Source organism: Tasmannia lanceolata, unplaced genomic scaffold, assembly GCF_043159265.1.
Source record: "Tasmannia lanceolata isolate RefF3 unplaced genomic scaffold, GAP_Taslan_0.1 ptg000020l, whole genome shotgun sequence".
Taxonomy (NCBI): Eukaryota; Viridiplantae; Streptophyta; class Magnoliopsida; order Canellales; family Winteraceae; genus Tasmannia; species Tasmannia lanceolata.
Genome location: NW_027518697.1, coordinates 25,972,225 through 25,988,308, shown reverse-complemented (window position 1 = coordinate 25,988,308; position 16,084 = coordinate 25,972,225). Strand labels below are relative to the sequence as shown.

General features: G+C 37.8%; 1 protein-coding gene across 2 annotated transcripts in view; it reads left to right on the top strand.

Annotated features, from left to right (window-relative positions):
- Positions 1–15,840, top strand: part of LOC143854748 (phosphoadenosine phosphosulfate (PAPS) reductase family protein) — a 63,230-nt gene extending 47,390 nt beyond the window's left edge. For both annotated transcript variants that reach the window (XM_077364855.1, XM_077364854.1), the window contains exons 15-17: positions 7,722–7,779; positions 7,865–7,917; positions 15,072–15,840. In XM_077364855.1, coding sequence (XP_077220970.1) covers positions 7,722–7,779; positions 7,865–7,917; positions 15,072–15,164 — 204 coding nt within the window. In that variant the 3' untranslated portion in view covers positions 15,165–15,840. The remainder of the gene's footprint in view (positions 1–7,721; positions 7,780–7,864; positions 7,918–15,071) is intronic.
- Positions 15,841–16,084: the final 244 nt, after the last annotated feature.

The following is a 16,084-nucleotide window of genomic DNA, read 5'->3' as shown; positions in this document are numbered from 1 at the left end:
TTCACCTTGATAATGTAGTGGTAGAAGGATATTTATCTAATGGCATCCGTTGCCTAAAAGGATCTCATAAACCTCCTTGGAGATTTGATAGGTTGTTTGATGAAATGTTTGATTGGGTGAGGTCCATGGAGGTTGAGTTTAATCATGTTCGGAGCTCTGCAAATGAGGTGGCAGATAGTTTAGCTAGAGAAGGAGTATTCAAGGAATCTCTAGCTCTCTTCGACTCCCTTCCGCCGTGATAATCTTCATGTAGTTTATTTTGTGATATTGTATGCTCTTCCTTTGGTTGTATCTTGACCATTTCGGTTCTCTCTTTAACAAAATTCGCTGCCATTTTTCAAAAAAAAGAAAAGAAAAGAAAAAGAAAACAATTAAAACGGCTAAAAAATAAGGGCAAACAGTAAAACATAGAAATATAACTTTTAGATGGCATTTCTATAATATATTTTTTTAAAAAAGTTGAGTATTACAGGTCATTTCGCCTATTTTCAACCGGAATAAACCGGTACAGTCCGGGACGAGGCAGGATCTTGGGCAAAACGGAATATGGGGTGATTTTGTTCCGGTTTATGGACCGGTACAAATTGTTTCGTCCATTCCGGTTGAAATGGAATGTGTAACGACCCGCATTTTCAGATAACTCTAAACCCGGACTGTTAACAAATGACAACAGTTTTTTTTAACAAATTTGAAAACTCCATTAAAAGCTTGTTAAAGAAACTAACAAGAAGATTCGATTTAATTAACTATTCAAAAAAAAAAGAAACAGAAAAAAAGAAAAAAAAAGATTCGATTTAATTACCAAAAATAAAAACAAACTTAGAAAAATACGAATATCCATCAAGGCCACACGGCCACACCAATTACTCTATCCTCGCTCTTGCACACCCCCTTTTTTTCTCGATTTCCTCATTAGCATTTGTCTCAATGTGATCAATTGTAGCCAAACCTGTGGGGGTGTTTTGGTGTTAGTTCAAAGAACTATGTAGATTAATTCGGTACCTAAACAAATACAATTAAAGAACTCTTGAATTTAAAAGCATACAAATCAATTCAATAGTGAACATGTGATAACAATTATTTCAAATTGAAATATGAAATATTAATAAAGGAACACGCTATAATATCCATCGAATGTGAATCTACTGATCTCATAAAACATCCAACATTTTACAATTAAGAGGTTTATGTTTATTATTAATTTAATGCATGAGACGACTCCCCAAGGCAATCCAGCTCCTCATAGCTTGTTACCTTGGCTCCAATATGTTCTACTACCATCGTCTACAGGTAGTGGGCATGAAGGACTTTTTACGACGTGCTTAATAACCACTCCGCCTCTTGACATCATCGTCTAAGAGGATGCATTTACCGCCAAGGGGGTGCGCTAAAACCCAACGTCGGCTTGGAATTTCACTATTCCTGGACGACTCATATCTCCGCCCAATCCACCAAATTATTTTCCCAATGCCTTTGTTTCTTACCAGTTTTTTCTGGCATATCATCCATATCTTTTGTTTTTCAATATCTTAAAGATATTTTTAGCAATTTTCTTGCTTCCCACATTTTTCCTTTTCCTTTAATAAAGAATCATAACATTCATCTTTATCTTTTGTAAGCTATTGGCATGGCATCATTTTCCAATATTTGTTGCATGCTACTAATATAACCAAACACGAGAGCGAGATGCATATTAATAAGAAACAATCATCTTAACTACCTCATTAGCGTAAACAATTCTATGTCTACTAAGAATTTTCATTGCATGCATATAAATCAATCATTGCTTAAGAGTACAAGTTAAGGGCACCGTCACCTACCTTAATTACTTGTGGTGTGAGAGTGAGAAATCCTTAATGTCAGAGGACAAAGTCGAATGTGCTACCAAATTTGAAACAAAAATCATGTACACACACTAAGTTTCCTGTTAAATTATACTTTAACTCTGACCCTAGCATAGTTGGAGAGTCATAACTTTTTAGGTTTTGTTCTTTAAATTCTATTCCCAAAGATTTCAGTGTCACACATCCAAAGGATACACTCACGGGTATTAATACCTATGCGTAATTCATATACTGATCAGATTCTTAATTATTTGCATAATACATATATAATATATATATGTATGTGTATATGTACTTGGGCAAAATCATATTAAGTGCTGTTTTTAACAAAAAAGACAAGTACGAACAATTTATACAAACACTAGGTCTTTCTCCGAAAGAAAAATAATTATATGATTTATCAAGCATATCACCTATGGGCTGATTTTTGAAGGACATGATTTTTACATCAAATAAATCACACTGTTTGGAAGAAAAACAGTTGCTATTTCATATTCAAATCACACACGTGCTTTGTAATATTTAGGAAACAATTCTTTAGTATATATATATATATAGCATGCACATGATGAAATTTGTGGAAAACCAAAGCTTCTATTATATTTATTTCACACATATATATATATATATATATATATATATATATATATATATATATATATATGAGGAAACTGTTGGTGAGCTTAAGCTCACCAAACTTATGGTGAGCTAGCTTGCCCAATCACATGGGTCCCACATTTTGGAGAGTGATCCAAACCATTCATTTGCAAGGCCTTATCATAGATAGGGGGTGTACCAAAAATCAGCTCCATAGGATCATCCTAACCCCCCATTTGTGGAGGACAAAAATGGACAGACACAGGGCTTAAAATAAGACACACATGATCTGATTTTTATAAAAAAATATCACACACACACACACACACACACACACACACACACACACACACACACATATATATATATATATATATATATATATATATATATACTATGGATCATGCACACGAATTGTCTTCCATGAAAATCTTCTTTTACATTTAAAGATCATAAGAAAATCTTGAGTCGAAGGAAAAACAGCTTTGAACCCTAATTCGAAAGAGATTTAAGGAAATAAAAAATCAAACACCATGAATCACAAACAGAAACACATAGAGAATGATTTTAGGCACTTACTCGAAACAAGATTAGGGTTTGAAGATCAATCCCTCTTCTCCTTTTCCTTTTCTTTTCTTCTTTTTTTTCTCTCTCTCTCTCTCTCTCATGTTTTTGGACGTGCACAAGTAAGGTAGCAAAAGCCCATGTTTTGGGTTTTTAATAGCTAATGAGTTTTGTGCTTAAAGTGGGTTTCCCAATTAGATTTAATGTTAAAGGTTAGTTTTTTAATCCAAGTCTTCCACAATTTGCAAGAGTCCATCTTTATTAAACTCCCTATGGGTGTACTTGTCAAAGTTAACAACTAAACTAATAAGACAAAACTCGTAACTATGCCTAGCCCTGATAGAAAAAGGGTCATAACTTGCTCAAATCACGTTTGAATCGCTAAATCCTGGGTCAGATGGATAGGTATTTGAAATATCCATCTACCGGGACCAAAATCATGTCGAACGGACAAGATTTGATGCTCTAAAATTTGGTTATACTAAAAAAATCGAAAACACATTGTGATTTTTGGTCTGGAGATCTACGGTCCAGATTGAATTAAGGTTATTAACTTTCTAGGCCCGTGTGGGGCCGGGTCTTTACATAATGGAATCGGCAACTATGGTTTAGATTTTGATCCGTATCTTGGATTAGTCACCTTTCTCCTGGTAGTCATGGAAGAAACGATTCTTACTGGTGATCTAACATTCATAAAATCATTAATGATATAAACATTGAGATCCTAGAGAGGGAAGAAAAACAAATCACTTTAAAGATATTACTTTGTGCTCCTTAATAGATGATCGGGTTGATGCATGTGCCTCTCATTTGTGATCCCCCCACCCCCAGCCCAAAAAAAAAAAAAAAAACCAAAGACACCCAGGTTGAATCATATCATTTTTTTAATTTGTTATTTCAATGCAAAGGACCAAAGAAAAAAGAAAGAAATGTTGTCTGTCCAGAAATAAGTAAATCTGCAATTGTATTTTATATAAAAATTACTGCTTTCTTTTGGTTTCAACCCCCCCACCCACGACACACACACACACACACAGCACAACACAGAAAAAAAAAAAAACAAAAAAAAAAACACCACTCTCACACACACAATTGCTTGGTTCAAGCTTATTTTTTATGGTTGTAGGCTTGTAGTTGAGTATAAGGTTGGCTATCAAGTATTTGCCCCAATGCTTAGTTATAAATGCTTTGATCTCCGGGTTGGCCCTCAAGGAGGATTCCATTCCGAAGTTTCATTCAGTGTAGTCAGGGGCTCCGCAAACTCTTTCTATTGCGGGCCTGAGCATCTACTTCTTTGTCAGTAATCACTGGCTTTCAAGGTGTATACTAAGAGCAATAGGAATGAAATCAAAGTGCACTTTTTGTTGGATACCAAGGAAGTACATACAGCTAGGCCTTATTTCACTTCTAATCCTTCATTCTTTTGCTAGAGTTTGATCTCACAATAGTCTATAGCGACCTCCATTACTATAACCTCCTGCCGTTGAAGGCACAGTCCAGTAGCCTCTGTCGATACTATAGTAAGAAGAATCCCTATGCCACTCAAGATAGACCCTTACACCTGATGGAGAGGCGGTTGTTCGTAAACCAAAAAACCAGCGCATTGTACGACGCGAGATTCCTAGAAAACTGGATTAAGGTCGTGAACTATTTTGTCTACTGGAGAAGCGAAGCCACTCGACTAAAAGGAGAGAAGATAAGTAAGCCACTTGACCGTAAGGTGAAGGAGCGAAACGCCACTCGACTAAAAGGAGAGGATATACGTAAGCCAGCTTCCTTCCACAAAATACATTGGCTTCAGGAGATCATATGAGATCCTAATGGAAATATAATATTTTACATGTAGGTTTTGTAGCAATGATCAAGTGATTGATGTAGAAATCATAGTATGGTTTGGATTTGAATGCATGTCAGATTTTCGGTCTCCTAGAATCTAAGAAGGAGGTGACTGTTTGACCACTATTAAATGTCCGAGAAAAGACGCTTGCCCACGATGGATATTTTCATGTTTAGTCTGGGAAATAGAGACCCTTTGCTCCTCAATGGTTGAGATTTACTCATATCCATCATGAAGCTAACACCAACGTTGATAAGCTTGCTGACATTGACATTCAATGACGAAGCTATTTGGGGCGAGGTACCATTTAGTTTTTATTTTATTTTTCTTCCTTTTGTTTTTGTTTTTTTTTTGTCTTGGCTTTTGTGCCTTTTCTTATTAATGAATCACATTGAAGGAGAAGAAATGATGCAAATTTAGGACAGATTTGAAACTAACCCAAGATCTCAAAGAGATAAAAGAACTTAGAAATAGAGAAAAGAAGATACCCCAAATCAGCTCTATTCACTCTTCGGACTGATGCATAACCGGCTACTGAATTGAAGAAGGCTATCGTAGTTCTCTTAAAAACTACATATGTTTGTGTCATCTCATTTTCTTTATATATCATATCATATCATGTGAGGAATGATCTCATGCATCCTAGATGCACTGTATTGCCATTCTTCCTAGTCTCCATCGTACATATGAGGCTAACCATGATTGCTGTAAGCCATTCATTTAGTTGACCTCTCCTTAAATAGTCAACTCAACTCAACTCAACTCAACTCATCTCAACTAAGCCTTTGTCCCAAACCTGTTGGGGCAGGCTAATGGATCCTTTAGAAATTTTTTATGATGAATAGTCAATGCCTAAAAATTGCTATGATTGGAGCATTAAAAAAAAATGTTGTGATTGGGTGATACTCAGAATCCGATCAAGATCCATAAAAAAGACAATGCAAAATATGAACATAAAATGGTCTTGATTCAATGACCAATAAGTGAAATTAAAAGATGGTTAAAATGGTTCATATAGCCAATTTATGGTGAAGCCTACCATGTGAGTGGTTCATCTCAATCAGGTGCACGACATGGCTTGGAACCTACTATGTGAATGGCTCATCTCAATCAAGGTGTGCACTATGTGAACAACATGGCTAGGAAGCATGGTTATACGATGCATCCAGGAAGCATTGGATCATTCCTCTACCTCTCTCTCTCTCTCTCTCTCTCTCTCTCTTAAATATATATATATAGCTAACACTTTTAATTTACTATTGACATGCATGTCAACACTGACATGCCTGTCGACACTTGTAAACGTACTGCTAGAAGTGTCACACTTAATGTGAGTGTCTCAACCAATTTGTTACTGTGTCTAGTGTGACACTATTTTATTTATTTATTTATTTTTTGAAAAATGACATATTTCATTAATATTAAGATAGCATTCGGGACCAAGAGTCCCACCCTGCTTTACAAAATATTAAAGATTAAAGGCACGGGCATACCCGAGGCCATTTCAAAGATGCCAAAATAAAGAAAAGTACAATATCCAAGACTACTCCTTCCTTTCAGCAGCCTGGAATGGGCTTACAAAAAGGAAGCTATTTCATTCGCCAATCGCCTACGATGTTCAATCCTCGGTTCAAGTACCCTAATCAGATCCAATATTTCGGCGACCAATTCATGCAGTTTCCAGGGTCCCTTTGAAAAACCAGAGGCCCAGGCTATGGCATTTGTAGAGTCACCTTCAACGATTAGAGGACGTTGATTGTTCTCGAAAGCCCACCGCAGCCCGAATAGGAGAGCCCTGATTTTTGCTTTGTTTGCATCACAGATACCAGCCGGTCCTGAAAAAGTCATAACTATTGATGTGCTAGAATTTCTAATGACTCCCCCTATGCCAGCCTTCCCCGGATTACCGAGGGAACAACCATCAAAGTTAAGTTTCAACCACTCCAGTGGTGGTGGAACACTGGTTCTGATTGTTCTGTCCCATATAACTGAACACCAATTTCTTATAAGGTCTCCCATCCCATAGGGGATTCTTTTCTTAGTCTTTGTCTATGAGACTAATTCAACTTTGATGTCCGAAGCCAGTCGAGCATAAGTTTTGCTTATTTCCTCAAAAATCCGTCTGTTACTTCCAGACGTGTGACGCTGTTTTATAATTGCATATTGTATTTATCTCTTTAAAAATTAAATCTTATTTTATTTTTAACTCTTCTTTAACTATGTTGTTACACCCCCCCCCCCCCCCCCCCCCCAACCACTACAAAAAAAAAAAAAAAACCTAAAACAGCACACAAACTCCTCGTCAAATATTATATTATTTGTATTCTACTTGTCTCTCTCTTTACACCCAATTTTTGTATCTACACCCTTTTGATTTGTACTTGGCTCGGTCTAGACTTTGCACCGGATAAAAAAACTGAAAGAAGGAATAAAAAATCAACCAGAAAATTAAGGTTTGGGTGCGACGCACTCTAGGACTGGAAAGGAGTCACGTTCATTACAAAGCTTAGTGTCCTTAATTGTTACCTGCGTATCTTTAAAGCCAATAAGATTAAAGTGGTTTTCATGTTCCCATAGATGTTGTTTGTGGCTATTGTTAAGAGTGGATAGATGTGCATCTGCGCAGATGATTCATTTTATTTGAGACTAGGTAAGCCGTTGCCCCATTCCCTTCTAAAGGAAGTATTGTATGTTTCATTTTCAGTTCAATGTTGTTATTTTTTTTTGTCAAATACATGGAGTTGTTGCATTACAATCTTTAGTATTTTCTTGCATTTTGTCCAGTCCACCTGGTCAAGTTTATTCTTGGGTGTATACGTATGTATCACATTCTGTTCTGAGAAGGTAATCTATTCGTGTTTCTGATATATGTGATGCAGGTAAAAGCTGCTCCATTTCTATCAAAGTTCTGTCTTGAATTTCCAGATCTTTACATTGGTAATAATACCAACATTATTGATACTTTTGGGAAGTAATGCATGTATTCTCTTCAATGACCCTGATGTTTGTTTTCAAAATGTAGGGTCTTACCGTGAATCCAGAATTGGGGCTCTTGTAGTCAGTTTTGTCGGGAAGGTATATTAGTTTCAACAAGCATTTTATGATGTTTTACATCTATAATGATGTGTTTAACTTTTTGTGGAGACAAAAGTTTGTATTCTTAAGCTAAGAACCTAATTACCTACATATGGTAACACACAAGGAATACATACTATATTATCCATTTCTCTTGTGCTGAAGTTTTCATATATCATGTCACGTTCTATCATGCCCAAACAACCCTTATGTGCATGCGTGCTAGATATGGACAGGAAAACCATGATGTGGATATGGATAAGGAAAAGGACAAATAAAAAAGAATTATGAAAATTAACTAAATTTAACTTAGACAAAGGAATTAAGAATATATTAGTTGTAGCATCTACAAGACTCTTATGCTACTCTCATTTTGACAAATGAGTGGCACTGCAGGCAATTTTACAAGTGTGTCATGTATTTGAATTATGATCAACTAACAAAAACATTCATTAAGTATTCAGTTCTAGTGCCAGTATCTACTTTGTTGTCCAGTTTAGCCATTTCAAAAAAAAAGTATTCAGTTATAGTGCCAGTGTTGTGTCGTTTCTGCCTAACTGCTTTGCTAAGGATGGAAGTTGATTTTCAGATTTTCATGAAATGGAACAATAATGATCTTAGCAGCTACATTTTCTTGGACAAAGTAGTATTCAACATGACAAAGTAGTATTCAACGTTTTTATGCATAATGTAACTTAAGTAATGTGATTGTTGCTAAATTATGAAAAGTAATTTATGGGAGCTTGAAACCAAATTGTTTGTGCTGAGCCCTGTATTTCTGATTTAACAGTTGTTTACCAACAATTACTTGCACTCATCTACGCATTGTTTAAAAACTCCTTAGTTATTGACTTTGCCGGCTTAGCTCGGTTTTGGTCTTACCATATCAACCAAATACTCCTTTTACTCGACCGAGTCAATATGAAACTCATCGTGTCAATCAATGACTTGCCCGAGTCGACTTGTTTTACCTTTGCGAGTTTTGTCTGAGTACAAGTTTTTAACATTGCTTTCAACTGACTAAATTTATCTCCAAAAAATGAACAGTGCCCACTAGTAGATTGTTGATCCTTCTGAGGGATAGCCATGTTAAAATCTAAGTAATCTCTCTACATCCATAAGACCATGATTGGTATAGTAAAATCTCTTTTCCTAAAGCTGCCTTTATGTACTTAAGGATTTTTGAGTACCTCATCAAGATGAGCAGTTCGGGCCTTCATGGGACATGCATGAATTGATTGATCACTCACTTTGCAAGCATATGCAATATATGGGCGAGTATCGTAAGATGTGTCATGTTTTTAACAAGTCTTTGATAAGAACCTATAGTAAGATGTGTCGTGTGTTCAACAAGTCTTTGATAAGAACCTAAGTCACTCTCCAATTCCCTTGCTAATCTAGAAGCTTATGATTTGTTCCATGGGAGTCTCATCCAGTTTTGCTCCTATTCCTATTACCTGGCCCCTTAGCAAATCAAGGACATAATACGTTGAGAAATAAAAATCCAATGTTTTGACAAAGCAACTTCGATCCCTAAGAAGTATTTCAAAGGGCCAGAGTCTTTGATATCAAAGAACTTGCCAAGATAATATTTTAGATCCTGGCTAGGATGGGAATTATGCTTTGTTTTTGTTTTTTTGAAATGGATGGGAATTATCCGTTGTTTTAGTTCATGCTATCTCTTTTTACAAACATAGAAGATCAGCACTTCTTTTGTACCCTATGTGAGTTATGGCAGAAGTGAAGCTATCAAAGCAAGATTGAGGACTTCCTTTGGCCATGGATCGCCTTTTGTAACCAAAATATTTTAGCCTTTGCCCCCTTGGCTGAAGCCCAAGAGGAAGATCCATGTAAATTTCTTCTTGAAGATCACAACGAAGGAATGCTTTTTCATGTCCAAGTAATGTATTGTGTAGGCTTTGTTTGCTGCAAGAGAAGTAAGTACTTTTACAGAGTTTAACTTTGCAATTGAGGTAATTGTTTCCTAATAATCATTCTGATACATCTGAGCAAGTCCCCTTGTCCATTAATGTGGATTTATGTTGTTCATTTGAATCATTAGGCTTGTGTTTCAAGGTATGCACCCATTTACACCCGACTACGTGTTTCCCTTTAGGTAACTCAATTTGATCCTAAGATCTAATTTTTCCAACGCTTGCATCTTCTCAAGCATGACGTCATTCCATTTAGGGTGAAACAAGGCATTTGCAACTCTAGAAGAAATTTCACCAAAAGAAATAGAGGTGATATATGCTTTCTATGAATAAAGAGAATTATGAGAAACAAATTTAGTAATTAGATGAGATGAGCAAAACTGGTTACCCTTGCGTAAGGCAATGGGTAGGGCTGAATCCAAACATTTGAAATAGGAGGATGAGCAAACACAATAATTTAAGGGATCCAACACTATTTGATGCCATGTCATTGCTGGAAATGGTGAATTATTATTTTTGAATGATAATTAAGATATTTATTAGTATGAAAACCACCAGATAGAAGCAGCCACCTCCCAGGGAACAACACATCCCCCGAGTAGGATACTTCTTACAATCATCCAGAGTTACAAGGACAGTAAGTGCAAAACCATCCAACGCATAACAGTACAAGAACAGTAAAATGAAAATAGATCCTAAAGTTTTCTTCCTTTATGCTTCATTTTGTTTTCAAACTGAAACATAAAGGAAGAAAATTTTAGGATAGAATTAAAAATGAAGACATTCGTAAAAAGGTGGGGGTGGCACCAATTGAGGAGAAGATGAGAGAGCACCGCTTAAGATGGTTTGGACATATCCAACATAGGCCTTTGGATGCTCCAGTGAGAAGAGGCGACTCGTGCCAAGTTGATGGAGTAAAAAGAGGAATTTGACCGCTCAATCCGCTACAAAGTAGGAAAGGGTACGACGGTACGATTCTGGCTGGATCTCTAGGCGGTCAATCTAAATTTTGCCTCGAATTTCCGGGGCTCTTTAGAATTGCTTCGAACCCCGACGCGACTGTAGCTAATTATTTGGTGAGAGAGGGCCAGGGGGGAAGAGGTTTCTGAGATATTCGCTTGCGTCGAGACCTCAAGGATGATGAAATTCAAGAGTTCCAGCGACTACTTTCCCTCGAATCTGCATATTGCTCGCAATATAAGGACAATGAAAGAGTCTGGACCCCGTCTTCTACTGGGGAATTCTCTGCCATGTCTTTCTTCGCTTTGTTAAATGAAGGTCATGTCTCTCCGATGAGGCGCATTTGGAAATCATTGGCTCCACCAAGGGTAGTAGCTTTTGGATGGGCACTGATACACAGGAGGATTAACACATGTGATCGGCTAAAGAAAAGACATTTCAGTATGGCAAGTATGTGTGTTCTTTGTCATCAAAATGAAGAAACCCTGGATCATCTAATGTTGCACTGCCCTTTTGCTTACCATATATGGATAAAGCAATCGGAGCTTTTGGGATCTCCTGGGTGTGCCCTCAGTCTATTAGTTCCCTTCTCTCTAGGTGGGCTCACAGGACCTTTTGGAGAAATGGGTAGGTATCTCTGGGCAACAGTTCCATATGCTATAGTATGGAATGTCTGGAAAGAACCCAATAGACGTATCTTCCAGGAAAAAAGTAGAACCGTGGCTCGCGTTGCCTCGGATATCAAAATTGAAATGATTTCTTGGACAAGGGCAAAGAAACAAACTCCTTATGGTATGGGTGAGATCATAAGGAACTGGTGGTCAATAATATGGGACAGAACTATTCGCTCCAAGCCTAAACCAAAATGGTCACGCCCGCCAACGAGGTGGCTAAAATTGAACTTCGATGGTAGCTCTAAGGGTAACCCAGGAAGAGCAGGAGTCGGAGGAGTCATTAGGAACTCTTCCGGATCTGTCGTTATGACATATTCGGGACCTTGTTGAATATGTGACTCTAACGAGGCTGAGGTTAGAGCATTACTCTTTGGTCTCCGGTGGGCGTTAGAACATGACCAATGTCCTCTTATAGTGGAAGGTGACTCCTCAGATGTAGTGGCTTGGGCTTCGGAATCATCAAAAGGTCCGTGGAGGCTGCAGGATATTGTAGCAGAAATATTGGATTTCATGCGAGTACTTAATCCGAGACTTGAACATTGAAGGTGAATGGCAAATGAGATGGCTGATACTCTGGCCAAAGCAGGAGCAGAATGGGAGGAATTTGAAATATTTTCATATTTGTAATCAGCGTACTTCATTGCGCATGGATAACACTATCCTTTCCTTTGGAAGGATGCTTTCTATCTTTTGAGAAACACTGGATATGTTCGGTGCCCTACTAATATTTGTACTAGCAGGCTAGGACAACTGGTACCGATTCCGTTTCAAATATTACTGCAATTTGTCAATTTTCGAAAAAAAGAAAGAGGTAGGGGCAGACCGAAAACAACTTTGGTAGAAACAGTGAGGAAAGACTTGATAGCTACGAACATAACAGAGACCATGACCTTGGATAGGCTAGAATGGAAGAAAATGATCCACGTAGACAAACCCAACTAGAGCCAGGATTAGAGCCGGTTAGATTCCTTTCACCTTCTTCATGAAATTTTTCTAAAGGATTCATTAAGCCGACCCCAACTAGTTTGGGACAAAGGCTTTGTTGAGTTGAGTTGAGTTGAATTGAGTTGAGATGCTTCAGTTTGCAGAATCTTCATCTTGCCCCTGTCTGCTCCATCCTTTGCTAGCTTGTCAACATCTTCATTGGCTGATCTCCTTCTGTGATGGAACTTAGGTACGATTTGAGTAACTAGGTCCCTAATTTCATCGATAATATGCGACTTCTTTCACTGTGAAATGTATTTATTTGTTGCACATGCTACGACGTTGGAAGAGTCGCCTTCAATAATCAGCTGCTCGGCCATGGATCGCAAACCATTTCAAACCCCAAAGCAGCACTCTTGCTTCTGCCTCGTTCGCATCATAAATACCAACTGGACCTGAAAATGAGAGAATTGCTTGGCCTCCTGAATTACAAAATAGTCCGCCTATGCCCGTCGTATCCGGGTTTCCTTTTGAAATCCTGTCAAAGTTCATCTTTACCCATCGGGAGGTGGTAGAGGTGTAGATCCGACCTCAGTGTCACCTTGGATTTTTCCTTTCAAATATTACCGCCTTCCAGTTTCACAGGGTCTCGCCAACACTACAAGGTCGGCCTTAATGTCTGGCACTATTTTTCCCAATCCGCTCTTCTTGTGCATTTCTTTCCATAAGTGTCGTATCATCACATAGCGTACCAATCTCTACATCGTCCTATCAATATGTCTTGAAAGGGCCCCCAATCCAATGTAATGTTTTTTATAGAAGTTTGGAGTGGCCTGAATAGTCCAAAACTTTTTAATATGCACATCCAAAGTCAGTAAGAGGGAGGGCAATTTACCATTAGGTGCTCTAAAGTGTTGTTGTTGCTTTTGCGAGAGACACACCAGCTTGCAAGATGGATCTTTTTTCTTTTTAAGCAGTCACACATGTTGATCTTTTTCATTGCCACGGTCCAGGCAAAAGCCACCACCTGTGAGGGGCCCAAGATCTCTATACCCTAGCACACCGAGAGTCATTCCTGTTGATGAACACCAACTTGTAAAAGAAGAACACTCGAACATCATCTATAACTGGGAGAGGCAACAGACTTTTTTAGAGTCATTTTTTGGAAAAGTAAAGGTGAAGGAATTCCCAAGAGAAGAAAAGGAAGCACAAATTCTTGGAATGTTACATCCACATAAACATAGCCTTCCCCTTTCTTTGGAGAAAAACACTTTTAACCCTTTTTAGTGTTTGAATATCCTAGAAAAACACACCTGAAGATCGAGCCACAGCTTTATCCTCTCTGACCAAGTATATGAACAAAACATATACATCTTAATAGTCTTGGACAAACTTAGAGTAAGAGCATACTAGTTTAAGCATTTGGATTTGATTCAACACAGTCACTGGTTAAAAACTCCAAGTCAACCATCTACTTGCTCATGTCGACTCTCTTTTACCTTGCTGACTTTGCATTCGAGTCCGAGATTTTTCCTACCAAGTAAATAAAAACTCCTTTGACCCACGAGTTCAAGGAAAATTGGCGCCACCAAACATTGATTCGCTCGAGTTGGCTCCCTTTTACCTTGGCCGAGTTCTCGTCTTAGGTTTGGCTACCTCAAGAAGATGCCAATGCTCTCATCAGCTATTCCATTTTGTTTTGAAGAATATGACAGAAAGTTTGAGACTTGTTAGAATCCATCACTTATGACTCTTATATGACTTAATGTGATGGGGCTCATCACTTATGTTATGCTCAATATATAAAAAGGGGAGAGAGGTCCTTGGTTTTCAATTAAAAAGGCTATTAACTTCTCCTCTATATTCTCTCCTCCTTTCTTCATTTCTCGCTTCTCCTCCTTTCTTCATCTCTCTCTTCTCCTATGCATGTCTTTCTTGTCTTCTCCACTTTACATGGTACCAAATCATATGATTTGAACTGGATTTTCTCTTCGTTTTCTCATTGTTTCTTTTTTTAATTTTTTAATTCTTCCACCCTATTTTTTTCTGATATTACTCCTCTCTCTCTCTCTCTCTCTCTCTCTCTCTCTCTCTCGTGCAAAAATCTCTTGACTATTTTGGGTTTGCTATCTAATTGGATTGTTGCAATTAGATTGCACTACATACTAGCTCTCAGTGAAAGAAAAACTCACAGCATCTGCCATATCTTTGTATTGCCCATCCAGTATCTGCAGTCATTTATGTTTTTTCTACTGCAATCACTGCCCTCCTAGTGCTCAGTCATTACATCTGAGGCCATGAGAGAGATCTCTTAATTTCAATAACAAGAGTTGTTTGCTAACAATTCACGCTGGATAGATGGATGTTGAATAATTGGTGTCCTGCAAATGTCCATCAAGTCTCAGGCTAGGATCATCTAACCAGCAAGCTTTTTTGGCCACCTGATGGACGGTCTAGATTGAGGTTTGTTTCACTCATATGTCCAACATGAACGAATAGCAGCACATTGTGTTGTGAATGATTGGGACCGAATTGTTAGTCTAAAACTAAAATACAAATGGAATTTTCGCTGCAGAATATCTGTTTTTTTTTTTTTTTTGAATGGCTGCAGAATATCTGTTTTTATGGTCATTTTGCCTAATAAAGTCATTTTTTTTTGCAGGACCAAGAGAGAATAGAGACAGCAGTGAAGAAACTGCGCCAGAAGTTTCATCTATCAGAAATCTCAGAAATCTCAGAAATCAACTGTGGGTGATTCTGCTGTCATCGTATGTATGCCTCTCATCCTCTGAACCATCAGAGCAGAATGATACCTGCAGTGCTCTTGAATTTCCAATTATTTTCGGAGCGAGAAGTTCTCTCCATATCTGAATTCAGATCATCACATAACGAAACACTTGTACCTGCCAAAAAAAAACATAACAAAACACTTTAGGCTTCTGAATAGAAGAAAACCCATTTCTTCTCCAGGCTCTTGGGCAAAGCCATTAATACTCTAGGAGGAAAATATTCATATGGTTGCTTCAGTAAAATGATGAAAAGGAGCAGCTAGCAAAAGGGTCCGGTAGACTTTTGAACTTGCGATCATGGCAGCCATGTACACTTAAAATTCGACAACAATTGAAAATCCAATGCAGTATTTGGGAAAAAGAAGATGTAGCTTCAAAGCTTTATTAAAGGAGAATTCATATTCTCTACTTGGCTGCAACAAGTAACAGGTTTATGTTATTACCAGCTTCATTTGAGCATCTTGATAGTTATCATTTGGGCTGCCATAGGAGTTCTTTGTTCTTCTTTGTTTAGTTACCTTGCCTTCAAAGTACTTGTTTAAGATTCATTGTTCTTGGCAGTGGCAGGTATGGAAATAAATCCAAGATGCAGAGATGGATGTAGTGATATCTTTTGCTGTTGAAGAATATTTAGTTGTTATATGATCCATGTGTATATTTTTCCAAGAGAATGTGAGCCAGCAAATGTATCAGAGTGACCACTTGTTCTATAATCCAGACCCTTTATCTTCTAGGCATTGCCATGGATGGGTCATGCACCAAAATCCCTATCAGACCATTCTAGGCGTCCAATTTGGCTGTATAGAAAATAATAGGGCAAAGGACTGCTTATCAACAGTCTCAAGAATTGGAATTTTAGAACCGTTCGATGGAGATGGATTTGTGT